This window comes from Galleria mellonella, unplaced genomic scaffold (genome assembly GCF_026898425.1).
Source record: "Galleria mellonella isolate WM207_F2 unplaced genomic scaffold, CSIRO_AGI_GalMel_v1 utg103, whole genome shotgun sequence".
In the NCBI taxonomy this organism is placed as follows: domain Eukaryota; kingdom Metazoa; phylum Arthropoda; class Insecta; order Lepidoptera; family Pyralidae; genus Galleria; species Galleria mellonella.
Genome location: NW_026441966.1, coordinates 2,990,960 through 3,015,537, shown reverse-complemented (window position 1 = coordinate 3,015,537; position 24,578 = coordinate 2,990,960). Strand labels below are relative to the sequence as shown.

At 32.6% G+C, this 24,578-nt stretch overlaps 1 protein-coding gene across 6 annotated transcripts in view; it reads right to left on the bottom strand.

The window, feature by feature from the left end:
- Positions 1 to 24,578, bottom strand: part of LOC113517440 (uncharacterized) — a 512,876-nt gene that overhangs the window by 352,156 nt on the left and 136,142 nt on the right. For all 6 annotated transcript variants that reach the window (XM_052903325.1, XM_052903481.1, XM_052903447.1 and 3 more), the window contains exon 2: positions 12,768 to 13,182. In XM_052903325.1, coding sequence (XP_052759285.1) covers positions 12,768 to 13,182 — 415 coding nt within the window. The remainder of the gene's footprint in view (positions 1 to 12,767; positions 13,183 to 24,578) is intronic.

The window sequence follows — 24,578 nt, the reverse complement described above, 5'->3', positions numbered from 1 at the left end:
TGGAAACTGGTACTCGTCGCCTGTAGACATGAAGAGTAGAAATACCATATCATTCCTGAGGACTGTGTTATACATATACAATATATCCCCAAATTTTTAATTTTTTTCAGAACTGATGGGAATTTGAGGTCGTCACTCTATCTAGTGGAGATGTCGTATTATACTGCATTTGCCTGTACAGGGTCGCCATTCGAGAACCTTGCTTCTTCATCTGTTGTCCATTCTACGAGCTATGTGACCAGTCCACTGTCACTTCAGCTTGCTTATGCTTCGGGCTATGTAGGGTACTTTGGTTCTTTTGCGAATACCCTCATTTCGAATTCTACGAGTATCAGGCAAAAAACACTGAGCATAGCTGGATAGATGGGAATATGCTCCCACGTTGGTCCCATGTTAATATTGCCACGACTACCAGAGGGAGACATTGTACAAAAGTCGATTGCTCGGGTACCTCTGTTCCATTCCTGTTTCAACCGTGAAGCAATTGTGTTTGCATGGCTGTGTTAGAAGGGTGGGATAAGGCGTGAATTTACTGGGTACAGAGGAATAACACCTGAGTCCTCAGGAATGGCAACGCATGGGGGGTATCATGGGCGAAACAGTCTCTGTTATGTCCATGCTACTGCTCCTGTCTATAGGCGACGGTTACCACTTTCCATCAGGTGGACCGTCAGCTTGTTTGTCATTCTAAGTTGTATAAAAAAAAGACTAATTTTACTATAATACAGAAAAAATCAACTTCAAGAACATTCTTCTTTTTTGAAAGGCCTTCTTAACAAGGACCATTTTAACTAAAATGTCGCCACGCTGTTCTTATCTGTCCATCTTTTCCCAGATAATTCTTCTTCTTCAGTCTAGTACATAAATATTAAATGATTATTTGGTGAATATACAATATCATTCACCATCAACCACTATTAGATGAGCCGGCCTAACTGTTCAATTGCCAATTCTATAAACAATTGGTGATAGATCGGTGATACGCCGGAGGTCAGTGTAAACTGGTTGTGAGGTACCATAAAAAAATTCATGAATACGTTATAGCTCGGCGCCGTGATATTTTATGCATTTATTGATTATGGGTAGTTAACTTTTATTTGCTTTGTCCCTCAGATTAGATAAATCCGTTTTTAATATAAATTGTGTTGGGAAATACTGATTTTATAAATATTTATTGCCAATAACAAAGTATATTGTGTTTTTTATTAATATAAAAATAGGATAATGTAAACTGGCGGAATTATAAATGACTGGATTGCTGTGAAGAATAGGAAAGGCTGAAATCATGTCAGTTGCGACAATTGTGAGGAAAAAGTCAAGAATTAAGGACGACAATTTGTAGGGGGGACCGCGTGGAGGTCGGCCAGTGACAGGTTGTATTGCTATAGAAATGGGGCTATTTGATCCCGGTACTATCAATCCTTTTTCCTTTAATAAAAGAAGGTATGACGAATTAACGACATTGGTTATCAAAAAAATTTACTCATAATTTGTTACTACTTTTAGTATTACTAGGATCAATCAATCCTTTCAATAATCATTTACATTTTACATGTGTTCAAATAGGAAAAGACAACGCATTTTCACTTAACAACATAAAAATATTGCAACACTAACACCAATGTGCATTTTCGGCCAACTACTAAACACTGTTACATGTTACGAGCATATAACTTGTACTTCTGTTGCTGTAAATCTAGTGACTTATTCTGCAGTGGAAACTGAATCCAATTAAATAATTCTACTATTAGTAGCATAGAAATCCTTTCAATATGGTGCATTAATCTAACTAACATTAATATGCATTTTCGGCTAACTGTTAACCACTATTACATGTTACGAGCATGTAACTTACACTTCTGTTGCTGTAAATCTAATGACTTGTTCTACAGTGGAAACTGAATCCAATTAAATAATTCTGCTATTAGTAGCATAAAAATCCTTTTAATATAGTGCATTTATTCGATTATACACGGGCTTTTTAATGACCATGTAATTTTAGACATAGTACTTTTGAATAAATACATATTTTTTTATACCACGAAAGAGGCAAACAAGCATACAGCCCGTCTAATGGTAAACGGTCACTGTAGCCTATAGACACCTGTAACACTAAGTTACATGCGCGTTGCCGACTCTGAATTAACCTTAATACGCCGATTTTGAAGAACCCCATTCTGTAGCCTCACATAATATTAACAGAGATTTTAAAGAGTAACTGTCAAGTTTCACACAAATTCTTTTCAAACAAGCCTATTTGGATAAAGACTATTTGGAGAAAGGCGAATACGTCGCGTATAAATATATCGCGTATATGTATAACGTACAAAAATTATTTTATTTTTATTTTTAAATATCATTAAATTCACTTGAAAAGGTTTGCTGGAAGAAATCTCTTATTAGAGATAAGTTCTCCCTTGTACATTATGTTTAAAATAAATTTTTCTTAACATTATATTTATGTACACTAAAGAATAAAGAAAAAATACATTCAAATTGATAAAACAGTGCCTTTTTTAAATAATTCATAAACAACACAAGAATTCGGCAAAGCGAACATATGCAATCTGCCCAACTATTAACCACCGATACATGTTATGCGCATGTAACTTGCACTTATGTTACTACACTTCTAGTGACTTGTTCTACAACGGAACCGGAATCCAGTCAAATGAATAGAAGTCGCGATAGGCAACTTTATTGCGCAATGTGGAATACTGCCAAGAAACTGAGATAGTGTTCCACTGCAGTAAAACTTTGAGAACAATGTTCGGATTAAATGTGTGCGTGGATGAGACGTTGCTGGCTTTTGGTATTGTAGAATCGATTTAAATGTTCAACCAATTTTAATTTGAACAACGATATAAATAACTAGTAATTCACTTTGGCATCTCACGGCCTTTTTAAACAAAATACAGCCCATTTTACTGGCTGATTAAAATAATTTTCAACCGACTTAAAAAAAGAAAGAGATTCTCAATTCAAATACATTATTTTTTATGTTTGTTACCTCATAAATCCGTCAGCTCTAAATCGACTTGGAAAATTATCTTTTTTGCTTAAAAGATATACATACAGATTGGTTTCATACAATTTTAAACACAATCGGTTCAATAGTTTACTTTTTTAATTAAATTAACTATTTTTGTTACAGTTAAAGTCGGTTTCCTTTGTGGACATAATCTTTATTCAATCATCTACTCATGTAAAAATTATGTTTTACGAGTAAAAAGAAATGCATTAAAATCAGTTAATAACCGGTGAAATTGCATCACCTTGCACTCTTTGACATAAACTTTGAACAACACTGACTTACAGAATGAATATTTAGTCACAGATTATTAAGAAATACACACTGAACAATTTTTTCTCGATATTGTTCCCATGGGATAATTTATAATAATTTAAATTTATAATAATATAATTTGCAAAAGATGCTTTATTAATTATACAGCACTATCATACCTGCTTGTACAACAATTAGTTCATTACCTTAAGATTGTCTTGTGTTAGTGTTCTAGCTGTATTTTGCTTTATTTTAATATTTTAAATTTTATGAAATAAAAAACTTGTTGACAGCTAGAAAAAGAATCAGTTATTTATTTTTTATGAAATTCAAATTATTATACGTAACAAAAAAGTTTTCATGTGTTAACATCTTGAAAAGATTGCCCTCAGCAATAAGACCGCCTTACTGTACTTATACAATTGTATCGTTGTGTTTGTAAACTGTCTTGCTTATTTCCTATATTGTATAATGCAAATAAAGTATACTCATTCATTCTATCAATATGCTAACATTGCTGTCATAATTGTAGCTAAACCATAATTATAGAAACGAAATAGAAGGATATCATTGTACAGTACCTATGTTTATCTTTATGATACCATTCGGATTCCCGTTTGCGACATATACACCATAAAGCAGGTAATGACAAACCACCATTAGAGCGCTCGAGACAGACCGTGGTGTCCCATTTCGGATGACATTAGCTTAAGTGGGCCATATGTTATTTCGCCTGCACTTTAGGGGTAAACAGTTTATATCTATGGTAAGCTGTGATATATTGGGACCGACTCTGAGGCGCCGTATCCCTGAACCTATATCTTAACCTAATATTTTAATTTAATAATTTCATAAAACTATTTATTTATTTAAATCATCTTTATTCATATAGACATTTTTACAAGCACTTTTAAATCGCCATTTTTTTTTTAATCTACAGCAGAGTACGGAAAGTTGTTATCCGTTGAGAAGAGATAGACTCGCATTCACGTCACAGCCGCTCATGATTATGGCTCACGAATTGATCACGAAACTAGTTGAACTCTTTCGATCTAACTACGCAAGAACAAAGAAGTAAGAACGGCACTTAAGAAACATTTAACAATAAAATTAAGTAAGGAATTCGTTAAAATTTGTTCAGTTAGATAACTTAAAGGAGTTGCAGTATTCGAACAGAGCTACAAATCTAGCGTAACCCCCTGACACCGTGTTACAGTGTAGAGATATCAAATCCATACAGTGGAAACTTCGGGGTTTGCTACTTTACTATATATCTATGCAAATCGGTCTGCAGTTTCCGATAATATAGTGTCCTTACAGTGTCTGGACTTATAATGATGCCTTTATTAATATTAATTGTCCGCCCTAGACACCAGACACTAAAGTGCCGTCTGGCGGTCTAATCTGGATGCATAGCGCGTGCTATACTTGGATACTTTGGAATTTCTATACTATAGACCTTTAGTTTTTCTTTTTATTAAAGTAACAAACAAGTGGCGCCATCTAGTTGGTCTTTGACAGCCGACCTCTTGAAGAATTCCATTATTCCTAATCTATGGCCAATTCAGAATTACAAACTACTAAATTTTTTTTTTTTTATTTTATACAACTTAGAATGGCAAACAAGCTGACGGCCTACCTGATGGAAAGTGGTAACCGTCGCCTATAGACATGAGCAGTACCATGGACATAACAGAGTATGCTGTTTCGCCCATGATACCCCCCATGCATTGCCATTCCTGAGGACCATTATTAACCATAATAAGTTGGATTGTAAATGAATCGATATTCAACTGAAGTGTTAAAGATTTGCCTATTAAAGCTAATATAAAATATTTATATTTTTTATCCAGCTACTCGCTAGTAATCAATAAATTTATATAATTTCTATACAAAAAGCCGGTCAAGTGCGAGTCGAATTCGCATAACGAGGGTTCCGTACAAAATGATAAATTTTTTGTGAAATAACTACAAATTTACAGATTTTAGATTTTTTCCTTTATTTATGCTATATAACATAGCATCTTGCCAAATTTCATAATCGTAGGTCAACGGGAAGCACCCTATAGGTTTTAATTCCTTTTGCGAATGTCAATATGTAATGTAAATAGAACATAAACGGTCATATCTTTTGATTGCGTCGATTTAGAACCTTATTTTTTTTACTGCTTTAAGATACTGCAGCACTGGGTATATGGTATCAATTACAACTTGATACCTCCACGTGTTCCTAAGAAAAAGGGTCTTGACGTCTATAAGGATTACGTTTTTTTTTTCCTTTAGACCCTACGGAACCCTAAAAATCATAGACTATTTACTATTTATAAGAATTAAACATGATAAAGAAATAGATACCTCTAACATCCTTCTACTCGTGTTTCTATCGCCAAGCAGTTTGCTTGCCTGACCTTGTTTCGGTTTAAGACCATTCGTAACTTTACAACGTCGCAATGTCGCAATTATCTGTCAATTTTTAAAAATATTTTAACATACGTATATCAATATTTCTAACATGTAATTTGTGAAGGTTTTTTTTTTCCACCTTAGAATGGCAAACAAGCTGACGGCCCACCTGATGGAAAGTGGTAACCGTCGCCTATAGACATGAGCAGTACCATGGACATAACAGAGTATACTGTTTCGCCCAGGATACTTCCCATGTTCTGTTAGCGATTTAAAGCGCAATGTTGATGAGTGTATAAGGTCATCAATAATTATTTAGACAATAACACAATACGTTGTATTTAAATTAACCAGAGGGAGACTTTGTACAAAAGTCTATTGCTTGGGCACCTCCGTCCCATTCGTGTTTCAACCGTGAAGCAGTTGTGTTTGTATGACAGTGTTTCGGTTTGAAGGGTGGGATATGGCGTGAATTTACTGGGTACAGAGGAATAACACCTGAGTCCTCAGGAATGGCAACGCATGGGGGGTATCATGAGCGAAACAGTATACTCGTACTCTGTTATGTCCATGGTACTGCTCATGTCTATAGGCGACGGTTACCACTTTCCATCAGGTGGGCCGTCAGCTTGTTTGCCATTCTAAGTTGTATAAAAAAAAATTACAACTAAAAACTTTACACCTGTTCAAAAATTCTGAACCAATATATTTCATATTTTGCTTCGGAATTGTTCAAATTTAATTCAAAATACTAACGTGACAGCTTAATAAGAATATTGTTGCACGATAAGCGTTTTAGTTCGCTAGCAAAGCACTTTTTAAATAATCAGTCAGATTTGAAAAGCGTGTATATATATATTTTTCTAATTAACAAACATTAATTTCCATATATTAATACTTCGATAAGTTAAAATTATGAACGCTCAAACGATTCGATAATGAAATCACATGTTATTTTTTTATGGATAATAATAGAATGGCAACCCCGCCTGCGCTATTGGTATACACTGGCGGGGCACCAGTGAGGACAAACCAGTGAAGTGAAGATAAAGCAGATCAGTCAAACCATCACGACAAATTCACGAATGAAACAATCACGACGGTTTCCAGGGGGAACCGCGAGGAGGTCGATCTGTAGTAGGCTATATGGCTAGTAATATGGTTGTTAATCCTCATTACTAACAATCCCTTTTCTCCCCGAAATCCAGGGTATGGAGACAAAATGCCTTAGTCCATGTAACTGGGGTACCATGTCTGTCACTTAGCATGTAGTTATACTAAGTTTATGAGTGTCACAAGGGTTAAGGTAACACTTAAGCCTATAGGCGATAGTTGCCATTTTTCATTAAATAGGTCGCCAACTTATTTGCCATTCCTAGTTGCATAAAATATATTTTTAATAATAGTCGTATTTACAGTAGTTTAATCATTTTAATCTGTTTTTTTTTTTATTTTTATTATTAAAATCTCTAACCTTTTCGAACGAAATCACAATATATTTGTCTTAACTATCTCAAAATTTTTCTTCCAAAATTATTTTTACACTAGAGTCTTTAGATATGGTACAGCTTCTTAGTTTTCTCTCCTTAAAATCTAGCAGAACTAAGAAGAAAAACATTGCAATAAGAACAAGAAAAACACACTGATAATGTTCCTCCAACAGCCACATTAGATAAGACATTGAATTCATTCCTTCTACCAAAACACTGTGACATCTATAAAACAAGTTTGTTTGGTGATCAATTTTATTAAATTCCATTTTGAAATGTATTCACAAAGAAGAAGCAGAACTAAATTTACTGCAATATTGTTTTTAATCTTTCACATGCCATGTATTTTTGGCACGTGTCACATATTAATCTTATTCATCGCCTAAGAATAAGGCTCATCCCCGTATCGCACAAGGATAAAAAAGACGATAAAACCAAATTAAACAATTATAGACCCATTACATTAAACTCAGTATTTTCAAAGGTATTTGAAAGATTGATGCATATTAGACTGAATAAATTTATTAATAAATTTAATATAATTAAAAAGGAACAATAAATCGACAACATTAGCTGCATTTTCTGTTATTCGTAATTTGACACATTATATTGACAATAAAAAGAGAGTAACAGGAATATTTTTTGACATGACTAAGGCCTTTGACAATTTAAATCATACTATATTATTAAATAAGTGCGAAAGATATGGGATTAGAGGTCCTACTCTGAAATGGATATCAAGCTTCATCTCAAACAGAAAACAATGTGTACTTATAAATAAAATTGATAATACAAACACAAACAAGTCTTTTAAGTCTAATTATCATTGTAACCTATCGGGAGTCCCACAAGGAAGTATACTAGGACCTCTATTATTCCTCCTATATATAAATGACTTGCCAGATATAACTAAATATCAATGTGTTTTATTTGCCGACGATTTATCAGTTATTATTCCTGAAAATGAAAGAATAAAATCTGACTATGAAATTACTATAAAGAACACAATAAGAGACATAGTAAACTGGTTGCAACACAACGATTTAAGTGTCAATATATCTAAGACTAAGTATATGCAATTCTTGAATTATTCCATGAAACCAATAAACATTTTTATAACATGTGATAATGAAATTGTAACCGAATGTAAAGAAATAAAGTTTCTAGGCTTTATATTGGACCAAAATTGTAATTGGAAAGGACATACAAATAATGTAAGGAAGCGTATAAACAGTTTTGTGTATGCTCTAAGAAGGTTAAAAAGAGAAGCCAATGAAACCACAGTCCTTACCGCTTACCACGGTTATGTAGGATCGATATTGAGATACGGACTTCTACTATGGGGAAATTCCGTATTAGTAAGAAAAGTTTTTATCGCGCAAAAGAAATGTGTAAGAGCGATTTGTGGTGTTGGTCCAACAGAATCTTGTAAACCTCTATTTAAAAAATTAAAGCTTTTGACACTTACCTCAATGTATATTTATGAGGTGGGAATATTTGTAAAAAAACATTTGTATTTATTTACAACAATGACAGAATATAATAAATTCACACCCAGAGACCCCACAAAACTGAAACTACCCACCTGTAAGTCAACGCTGCATCAACAAAATTGCGGTGTAATGGCTATTCGAATTTATAATAGGATACCAAAAAAAATAAGAGAATTGCCATTAAATTATTTTAAATTAAAATTGAAAACATGGTTAATAGAAAATAATTTTTACAATATTAATGAGTTTTTGTAAAATATAAATGCTGTGACATTGACTTAGTTGAAATTTAAATTGTAATTTTAATTTTATTTGACATTTTTATTATTTTATTATTTGTAGTAGCTTTATTGACTGTTTGTAATGCATGACCAAAGTGACACTTCGTACTAATAGTGATTTATTGTATATGTAATTGAAAATTAAATATATGATGTACCTGTATAAAATAGAAAATGGATAAATTCAATAATTAATATTTGCATGCCATTTGATGTGGCGAAACATAATGGACATCTTATAAACTTCACAAATGCAACACCTTTTCTACAATGTTTCTAGCAAATAAATTTCATTTCTTTTCATTTCATTTCATTTCATTTCATTTCATTTCATTTCTAAGGATAGAAAGACTGCAGTTCTTATGCTTAATCTATGGCCCATAACCATAACTTAGTCCAATGTAATCATATCATAGATTAAAAATAGTATTTGCGGTAATGTTTTTGAAGAGAATAAAAATATTTATTGAAAAATTAAAATTGTAGATAGAGAGTAAATATAATTATATTCTTGTTAATCTTAATGTATAGGTTTTTTTTACACAACTTACGAATGACAAACAAGCTGACGGCCCACCTAATGGAAAGTGGTAACCGTCGCCTATAGACATAAGCTGTACCATGAACATAACAGAGTATACTGTTTCGCCCATGATACCCCCCATGCGTTGCCATTCCTGAGGACTCAGGTGTTATTCTCTGTACCCAGTAAATTCACGCCATATCCCACCCTTCAAACCGAGTACTCCATTACCCCGGCTTCTACTACGGAGTCGACGACCTCCGGGTCACTGGGTTTGCAGCCGGCATACACTGTTGGTCTGTGTATGCCGGCGTGGTATGAACTGAGGAACCCGGGTATTTATTTTAGCTAGAAGGTCACGCGAAGCGGTTGTCAATCCTTTTATCTTTGAACGCTTTTTTTTATTAGCAGTTAATTATATATAAGTAGAAGTTGATTTGGTCGCACACTTTTAATTTTCTTTATTTCACGTTTATTAGTTCGCCTATACTGTAGCAACCCATTTTTTAACAACTCTCGAGTATGTTATAGTAATTTGTTAAAGATCTGGATAATCTTCACTTGAAAAATTAATTTTAAAATTTTCTGTTTGAAAACAGGTATTAATTTACTTTCGTTTTTATGTAAATTATTTTATTATGCTATTTTTGTCTCCTACAATGTATAATAAAATACATGATTACTTGTACTTACTCGTTATTAGGCCAAGATGTAAGAAACAAACTCACCTTCAAATTAATAATTATTTAGTAAGACTATTTTACGTAAATAATTTTAATATGGCCTTATGACCATATTAATATTAAATCATACATTTTAAATTGCACTCAATAAATGTTATTTAATAACAAATTTAAGATATAATTTATTATTAAGTTACTTTTAAAGCACTTTTACAAACTGAACAATTAATTCATAAAACGTACTACAATTTGCATGTCTGAACTGCAGTCACTTTCAATGTGAGTACGTGCCTCTTTAGGGATATGCGAACTTGCATCATCTGTGGCGATAAGGTTAGCTTTTATAACCTGCTTGTTGAGAACTTATTAGAAGACTAGACAAGTATAATTATATTAATTAATAATTTAAGATTTTATTTTATTTATTTATTTATTCATTAGTACAAATATGTGTACACGGCGGACTTAATGCTAAAAGCATTCTCTCCCAGTCAACCATAGGGAAGTGTTAAAATACTCGAATGCGGTACTACTAATTATTGATATACATACATACTAAAATTACATACATAGACGAAATATATGAATAACAAATATACTTACACATATATGATATATACTATATTATACACGAAATTGAGAATAATATAAAACACTTACTTACTTACACACTACTTTATAAAGATTGTACGGGTATTTCACAAAAAAAACGACTTCAGTTGTGTTAAAACCAGTTATTTCCATTTAAAAACTAAACTAATGGAATCTATTTTGATAAAAGTTCTATGGGATCAACCAATTCAACCGTGACGCAGTTGTGTTTGCATGGCTGTGTTTCGGTTTGAAGGGTGGGATATGGCGTGAATTTACTGGGTACAGAAGAATAACACCTGAGTCCTCAGGAATGGCAACGGATGGGGGGTATCATGGGCGAAACAGTATACTCTGTTATGTCCGTGGTACTGCTCATGTGTATAGGCGACGATTACCACTTGTCATCAGGTGGGCCGTCAGCTTGTTTGCCATTCTAAGTAGTATAAAAAAGAAACGCTACACTTGAAAAGTTATTATAAAAAGGTAAAAATGTTATTGTTATCATTTAAAAGAAATTATACCTTTACAATAAATTTATGTATGGTATCTGTCTTTCGCTGGGATCTGAGGTTCTCATCCGAAAAAACTGTCTTCAGCAAATACAGTTTAACGATTTCTTCGGAGAACTGATGTGTGGGAAGTACATGGAACACCTACGTGGTAAGTAATCCAGGGTAGTCTTAAGGGTTTCTACTAAAAACGATTATCTGAGTGAACTTTCTTAATATTAAACATAAGTACTTTAAACTCACTCCATCATAGAATATATCCCTAAAGCTTTACTGAGGCAATCTTATGAAGGGCGAATACGGATCTAAAAACAATTTAAGGACAACTAAAGAGGCATTAAGGCCCATGAGTTCAATTACTTACTGGATCTCCTCCTATAATTTCTAAATATTGTTTTGTAAAAAAGAAAATATTTGATACAATACTTCGCGTCCCTATGTGGAGAACAAGTATCATACGATGTGTGACTATTGTTTATATTTAATATATATGCATACAGTATATTATTAAAGTAACTAATTCCTTATAACAAATAACTAAAAAATATTTTTAAATTTTTGATAAAAGGAACAACCTGTATCTGTACCACTACATAGTACAAGGTATATATATATATATATATATATATATATATATATATATATATATATATATATATATATATATATATATATATATATATATATGCTTTTACATAAGTAAATATAATATATATATATATATATATATATATATATATATATATATATATATATATATATATATATATACATAATTAAATATAATATAATTTATTTTCATTTCACCGTTACCGATTTTAATAATTCTTTAAATTGTTGTTTTCTTTTTGAAAAGCATAATACTTATACTTGTTACGTATTTATGGATGAATTACTTAAAACATTAGATAAACATGCAAAATGTGAAACTTTTGTACATAGATTTGTAACTATATACAAGTAGGTTTGAAACAAAAGTTTATATAAACGAAAAACAATTCGTGGAATATTTTTGACAAGGGTCACCGTGGTCCCTTAACTTTTTTCAATTCGACGAAATTGAAATGCAACACAAAGACCTCGAAGTTTTAAACGGAATTTTCTTTTTCGTCAGTTTTGTTTGAATATTATTTTTTAACTTATTCCAAAAAAAGATATCCTCGTATCCGTCGGTTTCGGTTTTTTAATTGTTTGTTTTTTAATGTTTTATTTAAAGGACGACACATACTTTCTCTTCAGTACAATAAATACACTTTTTTTTTAATAATAAGTGTAATAATATTCGAAAATATAGGTTCACAAATAATTTATTTTAAAAGCAAATTAAAATAGTAGAATATACTTATTCATACATAACTAAAATTATCGATTTTAATATCGTAATTGTTTAATATTAATTTTACCTTTTTACCTTTAAATTTTGTTTGAAATAAAAATTCATTGTTACATTGTACTGTATATTTTAGCAAATATAAAATTAATCAAATAAAATTAGCGCCACCTACCTTATCACCATCGAACTTCTCGGTTGGCTCGTCATAAATTCGAGCTTCTCGTTTCTCACGCGAACCGCGCCTCGCTGACAGTGGCGTTTGAGGTGGCGACACTAGCGCCACACTGTTCCTAGCGCTACTCGGTGGCGATTTTATGAACTCAATCTTTCCTCCTTCAACACAAATATTTGGTGTCAGTGGATAAGGCGTCATTGCCACATTTGTATTCGCTAAATGATTGTAATGATTTTCCTGTAGCGCTAGAGTAGTAGGTTTACTTTTTCTGCGATAGGAGGAATCATATGCGAGCACTTGAGTTTTATCTTCTGGGTGTATTTGTCGTACTTTCCCAGGGGGACGATCGGGTGGTTCAGGAGAAACATTGCCATCTGTACAAGGGCTTTCATCTCGTTCATTGTTTGATGTTCTGAAACAAGGCATAAAAATAATGTTAACAAAAAGTTCAATAGAACTCTCACACAGATGGCAGTATATACCAGTCTGTAGAAGGAATCGTTCACATTTACACCTACTGATTTTACCGATATTTTTGTAATATATATATATTCAGATATATAAGTTGCATATAAAAAAATAAATTAGAATAAAAGTTGTAACGTAATTATTAGAATAATACTCGAAGACCGCTTCTTGTCGCTATAATACACCGCTTGAAATTGAATTACAATTAATCAAGTTTTCCAATAGATGGCGTAGTCAGATCAAGTTATTATTTTCTGTTATTTTAATATTATAATTATTATTAATTTATAGCAAATAAAATACAGTAACATGTATAAATTAATAATACAACGTATTTCATAATTATATATGTGATAGTTATAATTATAAAAAATATTTTGAAGAGAATGATATACAATCCTAAAACGCGCTAACAGTATTTTTAAAGTTGCTTGGTATATATACAGAGCGACAACCAATGTACTTCGGAAGTGTATTCTTTAGTGTGATGCCACAACTGTTCATAGATCACTAGCTCAAGTTAGAAGGTCTTGAGCACGTGACGTCACGCGCTCGTTGTTTGGCTACGCTCCTTGTAACGTGCGCTGAAGGACGATCGCCCGCGCGGCTGCGACGGACCGCCAGCGCACATTCCTTGGGCGGCCTGAACCTTACGCGGTTTTCGTTAACTCGTTAGCTTAGCTCGAATTAAATCTTGAGCACTTCCATGCGATGGCGGCGAGCACTCTCGAATGCCAGATTTTTGCACTAATGGCATTAAATTATAACATTTTATAACTAGGGTTCGCGATAGTACCCATTAGTGCAAGGGACCAATGCAGTTCTTATTGCTTCTATTTATAATTTAATTATTATATCAACCGTTTGCTATTTGCTGCTAAATATAGGCCTGCCCCATAAAGAAGTTTGCTATACTAGAAATCCATCAAAAACATTCAATCTCCATTTTGATTTTAAATGTATAAAAATGCCTACAAAAATTAATTACTAATAGTAACTGACTATCCCCCTAAGGAATATAATCGTGATCATAAATAAAAGTAACATCACCCTTAATCTTAAGGCATTTCTCATAGTTTACACTGTATAATCATTGTTAAAATAAGCTACTGTGTCCTCTCTTATCGCTCGTTATCAGTTGGTACAGTGACTTTTTTTGTATTGGCTGGATAAACGCTCTTAGATTTTATAAGCACCAGCTGTGCCCGCGACTTCCTCTGTGTGACTACAATACAAAGTAGCCTTTAGTTCTTCTCTATGCCAAATGTTGGTAATTATGACAAATTTCATTACGTTCACAACCTATTAAAATGCCAAAAAAGCAATAAAAGGAAAAAACAGAGTTGCTTTCACATATATGTATGTGTAAGCGACTGTTTTTTTTTTCTCCTTTCTTTGCTTTATTATGTTTAAAAGTGAACAGTTGACGGACGGCTGATATCGTCATAGTCGTAGAATACTGACGGATCTTTATATGTAATATTTGTCAGATCCGTCAGTATTCTACGACTATGACGATATGATCATATATATATATATATATATATACTCGTATGCAATGAAAGTAAATAAATAAATAGTCTAAATCTAAGGCGATAACGTTTGCATTTTATTTATTTACATAAGTATATAGTTTGTACTAACAAACCCTTTTCATATTGAGAAAGTGTCGGCTTACAATGTTATCCCTGGAAGCCCTAAAACTGTCGAGTCCAGGTAGTGACGTGTCGTTTTCCGATTTATGACAAATTTATATGGATACATCCCGACCACAGAGTTATCCGTAGATCCCTATAAAGCTGCAAATATCTCTATACATACGAAAACTACTGTAGTTATAAAAACTTATTCTTTAATCAAAGCTTTTCTGTAAGAGATGCCCTAGTGATAAGATCACCTTTTGTACCTTTATGTTATATATTTTAATTTGTAATTTACGCTACTGTATTTCAATTTAATTATTCAATTATTATTGTATATTTTTATATTTCTAATGCGATAAAAAATTAAATAAATGAACAAAGTTATGTAAAAATTATTAATTCACTCTTCAGCCACCTACCCACTTCTATATGTTCTTTAACCAAAGATTGTCTTTAAGAGATTGTCCCACCGATAAGAACGCCTTTTGTACCTTTATGTGTATTTTAATTTGTAATTTTGCTACCGTATTTCACCTAAATTATTTAATTGTTATTGTATATTTTTATGTTTCTGGTGCAATAAAGAGTTAAATAAATAAATATAATTTAAGTAACTATTTACATTTTGTTTTCCCTTGAATAATATTATACTTGCTTGACTGCTGGTTGCTTATTGTGAACTTTTTTTTTTAAATAATTATACTATTTGTTTTCCAAATAAAATAAACATTCCAGTAGAAAGTCCATAATTTTAATAATAATATTATTTTCATTCATAAAGATTTTGAGTTACTTTGAAAGATATGGAACGTATCTTTTTTTTTGTACAACTTAGAATGGCAAACGAGCTGACGGCCCACGTGATGGAGTGGTAACCGTCGCCTATACACATGAGCAGTACCATGGACATAACAGAGTATACTGTTTCTTATATACATATATCTTAATAATAAATAATATTTTTTTATATATATTATATTATAATAATAAATAAATAATAGATTTGGTTGGTATCAGGAATCGTATTAAAATATGATTAGTATTACGTATTGTACAAAACTACTTGAATACTTTGAAATATTACAAGTAATAATAAATTATTAGTTTAAAATAGGGCGCCTTGGTAGGAGAATCCAGGACATTGATAATAGACCACCTGTTATTCTATGTACCTACTATTCATTGTCTGAAGACACTATTGTAAAGTACTTAATATTTACCTATAAATATCTAATGAAAATAATAGATTTATCTATTATTCTACTTTGTTATTATGTTACTTTGCGGACGGTCAATGCCCTTACTTCATTTAACACAGTTGTAATAATACGGCGTCAACGGAAAACTAAAGGTATAATTCTAAAGTTACCATCAAAGTTATGTTTTTCAAAGGAAGAAAAATATTTAGCTTGCTGATATTTTTTGAGAATAATTATTTCTTTTCTTTAGTAATAATTTTGGTAAGGAATTTGTAAGCCTTGGTGTGAGTAATTGTTGGACTTTTTTTATACCACTGAGGTGGCAAACAAGCATACGGCCCACCTGATGGTAAATGGTTACCGTAGCCTATGAACACCTGCAATACCAGAGGTATTACGCGCGTTGCCGACCCTGAAGAAACCTCTTTACCCCCTTTTGAAGAACCCCATGCTGTAGTCTCTTGGGAAAACCTCGGCAGGGAGCTCATTCCACAACCTGAGTGTTCGTAGAAGGAAACATCTCTGAAACCGCGCAGTACGCGACCATTGAGGCTGTAGGACATGAGGATGAACTCCCTGGCGATGGCGAGCCGTACGATGGTAGAAAGTGGTTGTGGGCATCATATTGAACAATTCCTCTAAGCACAATCCATTGTACAGGCGGTAGACTATATGGACTATAATTAATCTACAATAATAAAACCGACTAATAAATAATGGTAATAAGTAATAGACATTAGGCCATCTGAAGGGCAATTTCTTCAAACCTATGTCTAAATTTAAAATTTCAATTTGATATCACAACAAAATATTTACTGTAAGGACCAATATGAATTAATTTGCTAATAGATTTAAATCAATATTGTTATAATTTTAGTTTATGGTAGTTCATAAAATAGTAATTTCGTGAAATTATTAAATAAAAATATTAAGAGTTAGAGAAATGGTACTTCCGAACCTGTTTTGTTATTTTTTTTTTGATGGATGAAAATGGTATAGTAGCCCCACCTGCGCTAATGTGATACGCTGGCGGAGCACCAGTGGAGGGTGATAGATGAGAATGGAAACAGGCCAGTTAGCCCATCATGATGAATTCATCAGGAATTAACCATAATAGTTTCCAGGGGGAACTGCGAGGAGGTCGACCTGGTTGGGTATATTGCTAGCAATAGGATTCTCAGTCTCCATTACTAACAATCCCTTTCCCCCCTTATTATTATATTACGTTGCCTACTTTACTTATACTTACGTACTTATACTTACGTAATTACTTATTATATAAAATTTAACTGAAATTAAAAGGGAAAGTATTTCTTCTAATTGCATGAAGTATCTATTATATCAGAAATGGACATGATTTACCTACTCGCTAGTTCTTAGCCAGTTACTTATAAAGCAGAATAAAAAAAAATAGTCTGTATGAATTTATACCTTTGCCTTATTCTTTATAAAAGTAATCTCTTAAAAACCTTTTATCTATGACTAGTAGGCACTGAACTAAAAACACAGAATGGTAGTGGCACCAAGGAAATGGCAGAGCAATTTGTAGGCCTATTGGCTACTTTAATCATTACGCTTATAAATCAACATAATATTAATTACCAACAGTCAATTTATCTCCAGTTAACATCAAAGACTCGATCGCTAAACGAACGTCGCTGTAAAAGCATCAAGTGGACCGCCAAATGACATTTCCCATTTATTAAAAGTTAATTTGCGCGATAAATTAAGCTGTCACTTTTGGTATACGGTGTAGTAACTAGTGAGTAATCTATCTATGGTTAGTTAAATATATATTTTATCTAATTTGTGATATTGCTACAACAGCAAATAAATAATATTTAGAGCGCTAGATATGGTTTATGGTTCGGATATAATTTTATTTATTTATTTTTACACGTTACTTTGTTCGTGTGGACAGATGCACGATTGGTTAATATATTAAAGTGCTAAGACGTAAAAAGCAAACTTATATTGTCGGTTATTGTAAAAACCCATATTAGGGTTAATCTATTTTTTTGTACTAACATCAGAGACGCAGTTAATTTTTAACATTCGCATTTTTTAAACTTATTTAAATACACTATCGGGAGTTTAACGCGATGAAAAATTTTTACAGGTAAATAGTACCTACGTACTTACTTTTTTATTGCCGACGAATTAAGTTCCGATTGTGTATTTAATATATTAGAAACGTAGTAAACTTAAAAAAAATATTAAGATCTGTTTAGTAAGTGGTAGTAGATCAAATCAGAAGGGTAGGTTATGTGAGGTTATGGTTTGGTGAAGGCCCCAAACATGATCTTTTTTATAAATACATTAACATTTACTGTTAGTAAATCCTAACATTTACTGGTAACACCTAAAATTTACTGACGTACCAAATCTAAAAATCTTGTACAATTCTAAGATAATAATAATATAATAAATAAATAATCTTTATTTCACTCTTTGTATATATATAGTTTGAAGTCCCTAACTCCCCAGGTAGGTATGAAAAACCCTGTGTTTCAGGAGTTAGTGCCCTTTTCTATATGTTGTAAGAACAAGGATTCACAAAATCTTTGATACAATTAATAATCGATTTTTGACGTGACCATTTCATAAAATAAAAGAAGAAGAAAAAGGATAAACTGTTCATTTGCATTGCAAATGACGGATGTCATCACCGTGGTTAAATGTTCGTAAAATACATCCAACACGAAGTCGGTCGCGAATCCCGCCATTATACACATTATGGTTTATCTGAAACGGGAATTCTCGTTTGTAAGACATTTTGCATCCAAATGACTCTCGAAGTTCAAAACGAGCTAGCAGTTTCATTCGTAACTCGTAAATATCTTAACGTTCAAGTTATTTTCTTGAACTATTGAGAACGGATTTGAATTAAAAAATCAAATTAAATCTGACAAGAACGGATTTGAACTAATAGAAATCTAATTAAATGTGACAATTCTTAGTAATGGGGATTAATCCTCCATTTTCATAGTACTTCGCCATTCCAGTGGTGCGACGTATGAAATAAATATCTCCATAGATTTTTTTTTCTATTTAATTTAACCTACCCTCCAAAAATAAGCATAATATTGTCTATATATTAGTCAATTACAGACTCCCAATTTGTATACCAAATTGGGAGTCTGTAATATAGTGTAAATATTATTATATAGTGTTAATTATTCCATATATAACCTATTGATTCCAGATGTAATAATGTGTCGCGTGCGCTGCGGAAACTATTGGTGATAGAACAAAAATATGTTCTACAATATTGAAGAAAATATCAATAACTACAAAAAACTTTGCGATATTATATGTCCAACTATTATCGTTATGTCACAATAACCACTTTTTATATTTTGGAATGATTAACTTTGAAGGTTAGATATTCGCAAAATACTCGTAAATTCGTTAGAGATTAAATTCGATGCCTATGTACAGCAATGGTCAGTGGTTGATATCATCATACCGATAGCGAAGGTGTTGCCATTCCATTTTCATCCTATTCTTTTTCTTCTTTAAATTGCATTTCTTTCGGAGGTTGGACGCCATAATGTTCTTTTAATTTATTAAGCAGCCACTCTGAAGAGTGGTACTAGAACTAAACTTCTTCCGCAGGTTCATTAGTTTAAAAATTCCACCTCATCCAGGCACTTTTTTGTCTTGCCTTAGACGATTAACTAGAGGTTCATTCTTCATGTCGTGACCACAATACGGTATTTTCTGTCTCATTAGAAACTCCAATATATAAAAGTCCTGAGTCACTAACAGGGAGTCAAGACTCTTATAACTAAGAGGGTGGATGGTCGCATACAGTACGGGTTCAGAGATGTTGCCTCCCTCGTAAACTCAGGTTATGAAATGTGCTCCCTGTCATGGTTTTTCCAAGAGACTACAGCATGGGTTATTCAAAATTGGGGTAAAGAACTTTCTTCAAAATCGACAATGTGCACATAATGCTCCTGATATTACAAGTGTTCTAAGGCTACGGTAACCGCTTACCATCTGTTGAACCGAATGCTTATTTGTCAACTCAATGTTTTAAAAATCCCCTCAAATTTAAAACACAAATCTCACCCGTATATTCCAAGTAAATAATAAATAATTTAAAATTGTTCGCTCAAAACAGTTCATCATAGATGAACAAGACAACATTATGAACATCATCCGAGATAGTTTGTTTTTAAACTTTATTTAGTCCACTTCTATATACGTCTCTGAACGGGAAGGAAGCATCACGACTAATTTCACTAAACATCGCATCTACAACTGCATTCAATCAAAATTAAACTTTATACTAATAGCAATACATTTTACATTTGTTAAACACACACGGATCGTTAAAGCCGCCTCGGTTTTCACGGCAATATTTTCGTCACTTCACGTCACTTTGTTTCTTTTTGACGTGCAACGTTCGACCACGTAATATGCGGACTCGAAAATAATTAACGTTGACAATGAAAGTTACTTGTATTTATTACAAAAAATAATTGTTCTCTTGTGTGTTGTTTAGTTGGAATAATTATTTAACCTCTTTGTTACATGGGCCAGTTAATTACCGTCTATTTCGTTTATTAGTTGTACGAATGTAACTATGTACAGTACAATGTAGGAAATTATTACTGTATAATTGTTTCCTTTTTCTAGGTTATTTTCGTTTAGGTGAAATTATTTACGAACTAGTAAAATAAATGGGCTGTAGTAGAAACAGGTCATTTAATTATATTTGTTAAATCATTTCAATCATTATTCAGCCCATTCAACTCTATTTACTTGTACGTATGTATGAGTAGCCTATAATATAAATGTATATATTTATTTATTTATATGATAAGTATAAATTATGTATGTATGTATGTTTGTGTTTATTATAAATATATTATATAATAATTATGTAGGCGTATGTATGAATAGCCTATATACTTATGAAATTTACATACAAATTGTATTACTAAATGGAGTTGTAAATACTTATTTATATATTTTAGACAATTTTGGTCCACATTTGCTAGTACGTGTACTTAAAAACTATGTTAATACCTAATTACTAAAAATTTATCTAGTCCTCTCTGCGAGTATTCACACGAAAGGACTATCTAAAATTTATTTACAAATATGTTGAGGATACTGTTGCCACTTCCGCGTATTCTATAATATATTTTAATCAAAAAGATTTTGTAAGAAGCAACTGAGATATTAATGATTTTCAGCGTTACGCCTGCTTGTTTCAGTTTTCAAAATAAACATTTGTATTATAAAAGAACAAACAAGTACAAAATTTTAATTTAAAAACATTTTAAATAAGGGTTTCAACAAAAAAATAAATAAACTTGTGATAGACAGGTATTCAATACATATTAAAAAGAAAAAAAATATTACAAAACTGCATCTTGCATGTGTTTATATTTAAACATGCGTTCCATCGGTCGATCGTTTAATATCTAAAGCATGTGTTTTGTAGCAACATTGTCTAAACGCTTGTTCAACACTCGTCAATTGCAAGTCTAACTTTTTTTATAGTAAGACCGAAGAAGTCAGAAGCTTTAGTGGTAGCCCGGTACCACGGGTGATAGATAAAGCAGTCACGAGTGACATCAAAGGGGCGCCAAATTGAGGTGCCGCGCGGAGGAATGTGTCGAAACGCTTCCTATTCATATATATCTTTAATTATATAAGTATATTAACTTATATATGTCATTCCCATTGAAACTCTTCATGAATCCGGTCCTATATTGTATTATATACTTAAATAATAATTACGCACTTAATACCATCATAAAGTTCGAGCCAATTCAACTGATCGGTTATTTTATAGTGTTCTTATATGTGATTCTTTAGATTGATATAACTTTTTTTTTTTATTTATAAATCGATTGAAATAAAACAAACAATGTTAAGTGAAGTTAACCGCAACGCATTAGTGAAAACCGCATTTAAATTGATTAAGCCGTTTCTGAGATTAGCGTGCACAAACATACAGACAAACAGACACAAATTCTAAAGATAATTGTTTCGGATTCTATTCTATTAATCGCTAGTTACATATACATCTGAAACTTAAAAGTATAAGATAATAATTTTAAATATATATTCTGTTCAAAATACTCGCGGCCCGTCCACTGCTTTCTGTTTACCTGTAAAAAAATAAATTACTCAAATTAATTATACTTCATTATCTTTTAAATATGATGGAATTAATCTCGATCGGTTACAAGCGGAAAGGCGCCAAATATGTCAACATAAATAAATGAAAAATGTTAATAACAAAAACAATTTATAACAAGGAAACAACATTAACACACATTATTGGCACAATATTCTTTTGTACAATACAAATTGGACGAATAATTGTACAAATAAATCAGTTTGTAATTTTAAGAGATTGTGTTCGAAAAAAAACCGACATCATTTGTTGCTAAACTAGTCACTTTGATATAAAAAGTAGTTTATTGAAGTGATTATAATAAAATTTCTATGGAACCAGTTTGTAAGATAAAAAAGAAAAAAAAAATCCTAAACAGTTTATAATTGATGGCCTTAGTATTTCAGCCGTTAACTGTCCGCTGCAGAACATAGGCCTTGTCCATAAAGGGAGTTTTGCTAGTAGTTGCCATGCTTAGCAGGTGGGTTGGCAACCGCAGTTAGGCTTTTAGAGATGTTTGAAGAGGGAAGCTGCTGTCCATCTCTCAACCATAAGTTCCCTTAGTCGCCTCTTACGACATCCATGGAGAAGGAAGTCGGGACACACATGGTGGTTAATGGTATTATGAGGTTACAAACATAAAAAAATACCACTGAATTAAAAACTATCTTCTTTTGAAGCCGGTTGAAAAATGATAGCAAACAAAACTGTGATGCAAAATCTCTCTGCCTCACAGCTTGCGATATAACAAATTGATTAAAAAAAAAAAACAACAGCAAATATAGATGTCATGCAAAATTCCTTCGCCTTATTAACAGTCTCCGACGTTATTTAATGACAATAAAACTCAAAAATAATATACTGTAATGCAAAATTCCTTTGCTGCCAGCAACAGTTTGAAAGGTAGCAATTTTAAAAAATGACAGCAAATATAGACGTAATGCAAAATTCCTTCGCCTTATTCACAACCTGCAGCGCCATTTAATGGAAATAAAACATAAAAATAATCTCAACACCAATGTCAACCATTTACACAGAACCGGAATATATGCAAGCTAGCCAGTTCGTCTAAAAATAACTGCATTAATCATCAGCTACCACAAATGTCTGCCCGCACCCTCGACGGCATAACAGCTTAATGGTAATGACATGATGACGATAATCATCGCCAACAAGCTCCGTTAATCGGTGGCGCTCAGATTCTATCACAATTTTCACATTAGAGGCAAGATTTTAATAATAAGCATGCGTTACCAGAGAGAACCTTTGTACAAAAGTCGATTGCTTGGGTAACTCTGTCCCATTCGTGTTTCAACCGTGAAGCAGCTGTGTTTGCATGGCTGTGTTTCGGTTTGAAGGGTGGGATATGGCGTGAATTTACTGGGTATAGAGGAATAACACCTGAGTCCTCAGGAATGGCAACGCATGGGGGGTATCATGGGAACAACGAAACGAGTATACTCTGTTACATCCATGGTACTGCTTATGTTTATAGGCGACGGTTACCACTTTCCATCAGGTGGACCGTCAGCTTGTTTGCCATTCTAAGTTGTATAAAAAAAAAAAAGTACTTTATAGAGATTTGAAAACATTGCAAAAAAAATTGTATATATTGGTGTGATATATTGGGATGATAGGTGAGGAGGTAAGACAGTTTTTTTTTACTAAATGATAATCCTACCTAGTGGGGCACCAGTAAGGGATTTTTCTTTTTTTATATAACACGGGGGGCAAACGAACATGCGGCTCCTCTGATGATAAGTGACTACCGCCGCCCATGATTACCTACAACACCAATGGCATTGCAGGTGTACTGCCATGTGTTTTAAAAAAGAATATGCTTTTTTCTTGAAGGTTAATAGGTAAGAATGATAAAGAAAGGTCGGTTAGCCCATCATGATGAATACACGTGGAATTTAACACGATGGTTTCCAGGGGGATCACTCAGTTAGCAATGCGACAATTACCAACAATCCCTTTCTCCCTGAAGTAGGTCAGTTATCCCATCATGACGAACTCAACAATTATCACCCACGCTGGTTTCCAGGGGATATCACGTTGAGGTCAACAGGGGCAATTAAACCACGTTACTAACAATCCTTTTGCCCCCCACATACAAATAGGCTGTATCAAAATTTTGATTACTTGGTTTTCACAATGAGGCCTCAATCACGATATGTCAGTCACGATTCCTTTAGCATCGGCTCTTGTACAATTTACAAAGCCCATAAGGTCATTTTTTGGCCTTAACTGTAAATGAAGTTTTTGATGTCTTTTGATGCTCTTTACGTAATATTTCTAACATCAATGCAATACTTATTGATCGTTTCTATAACTATTGATATTAAAATAAAAT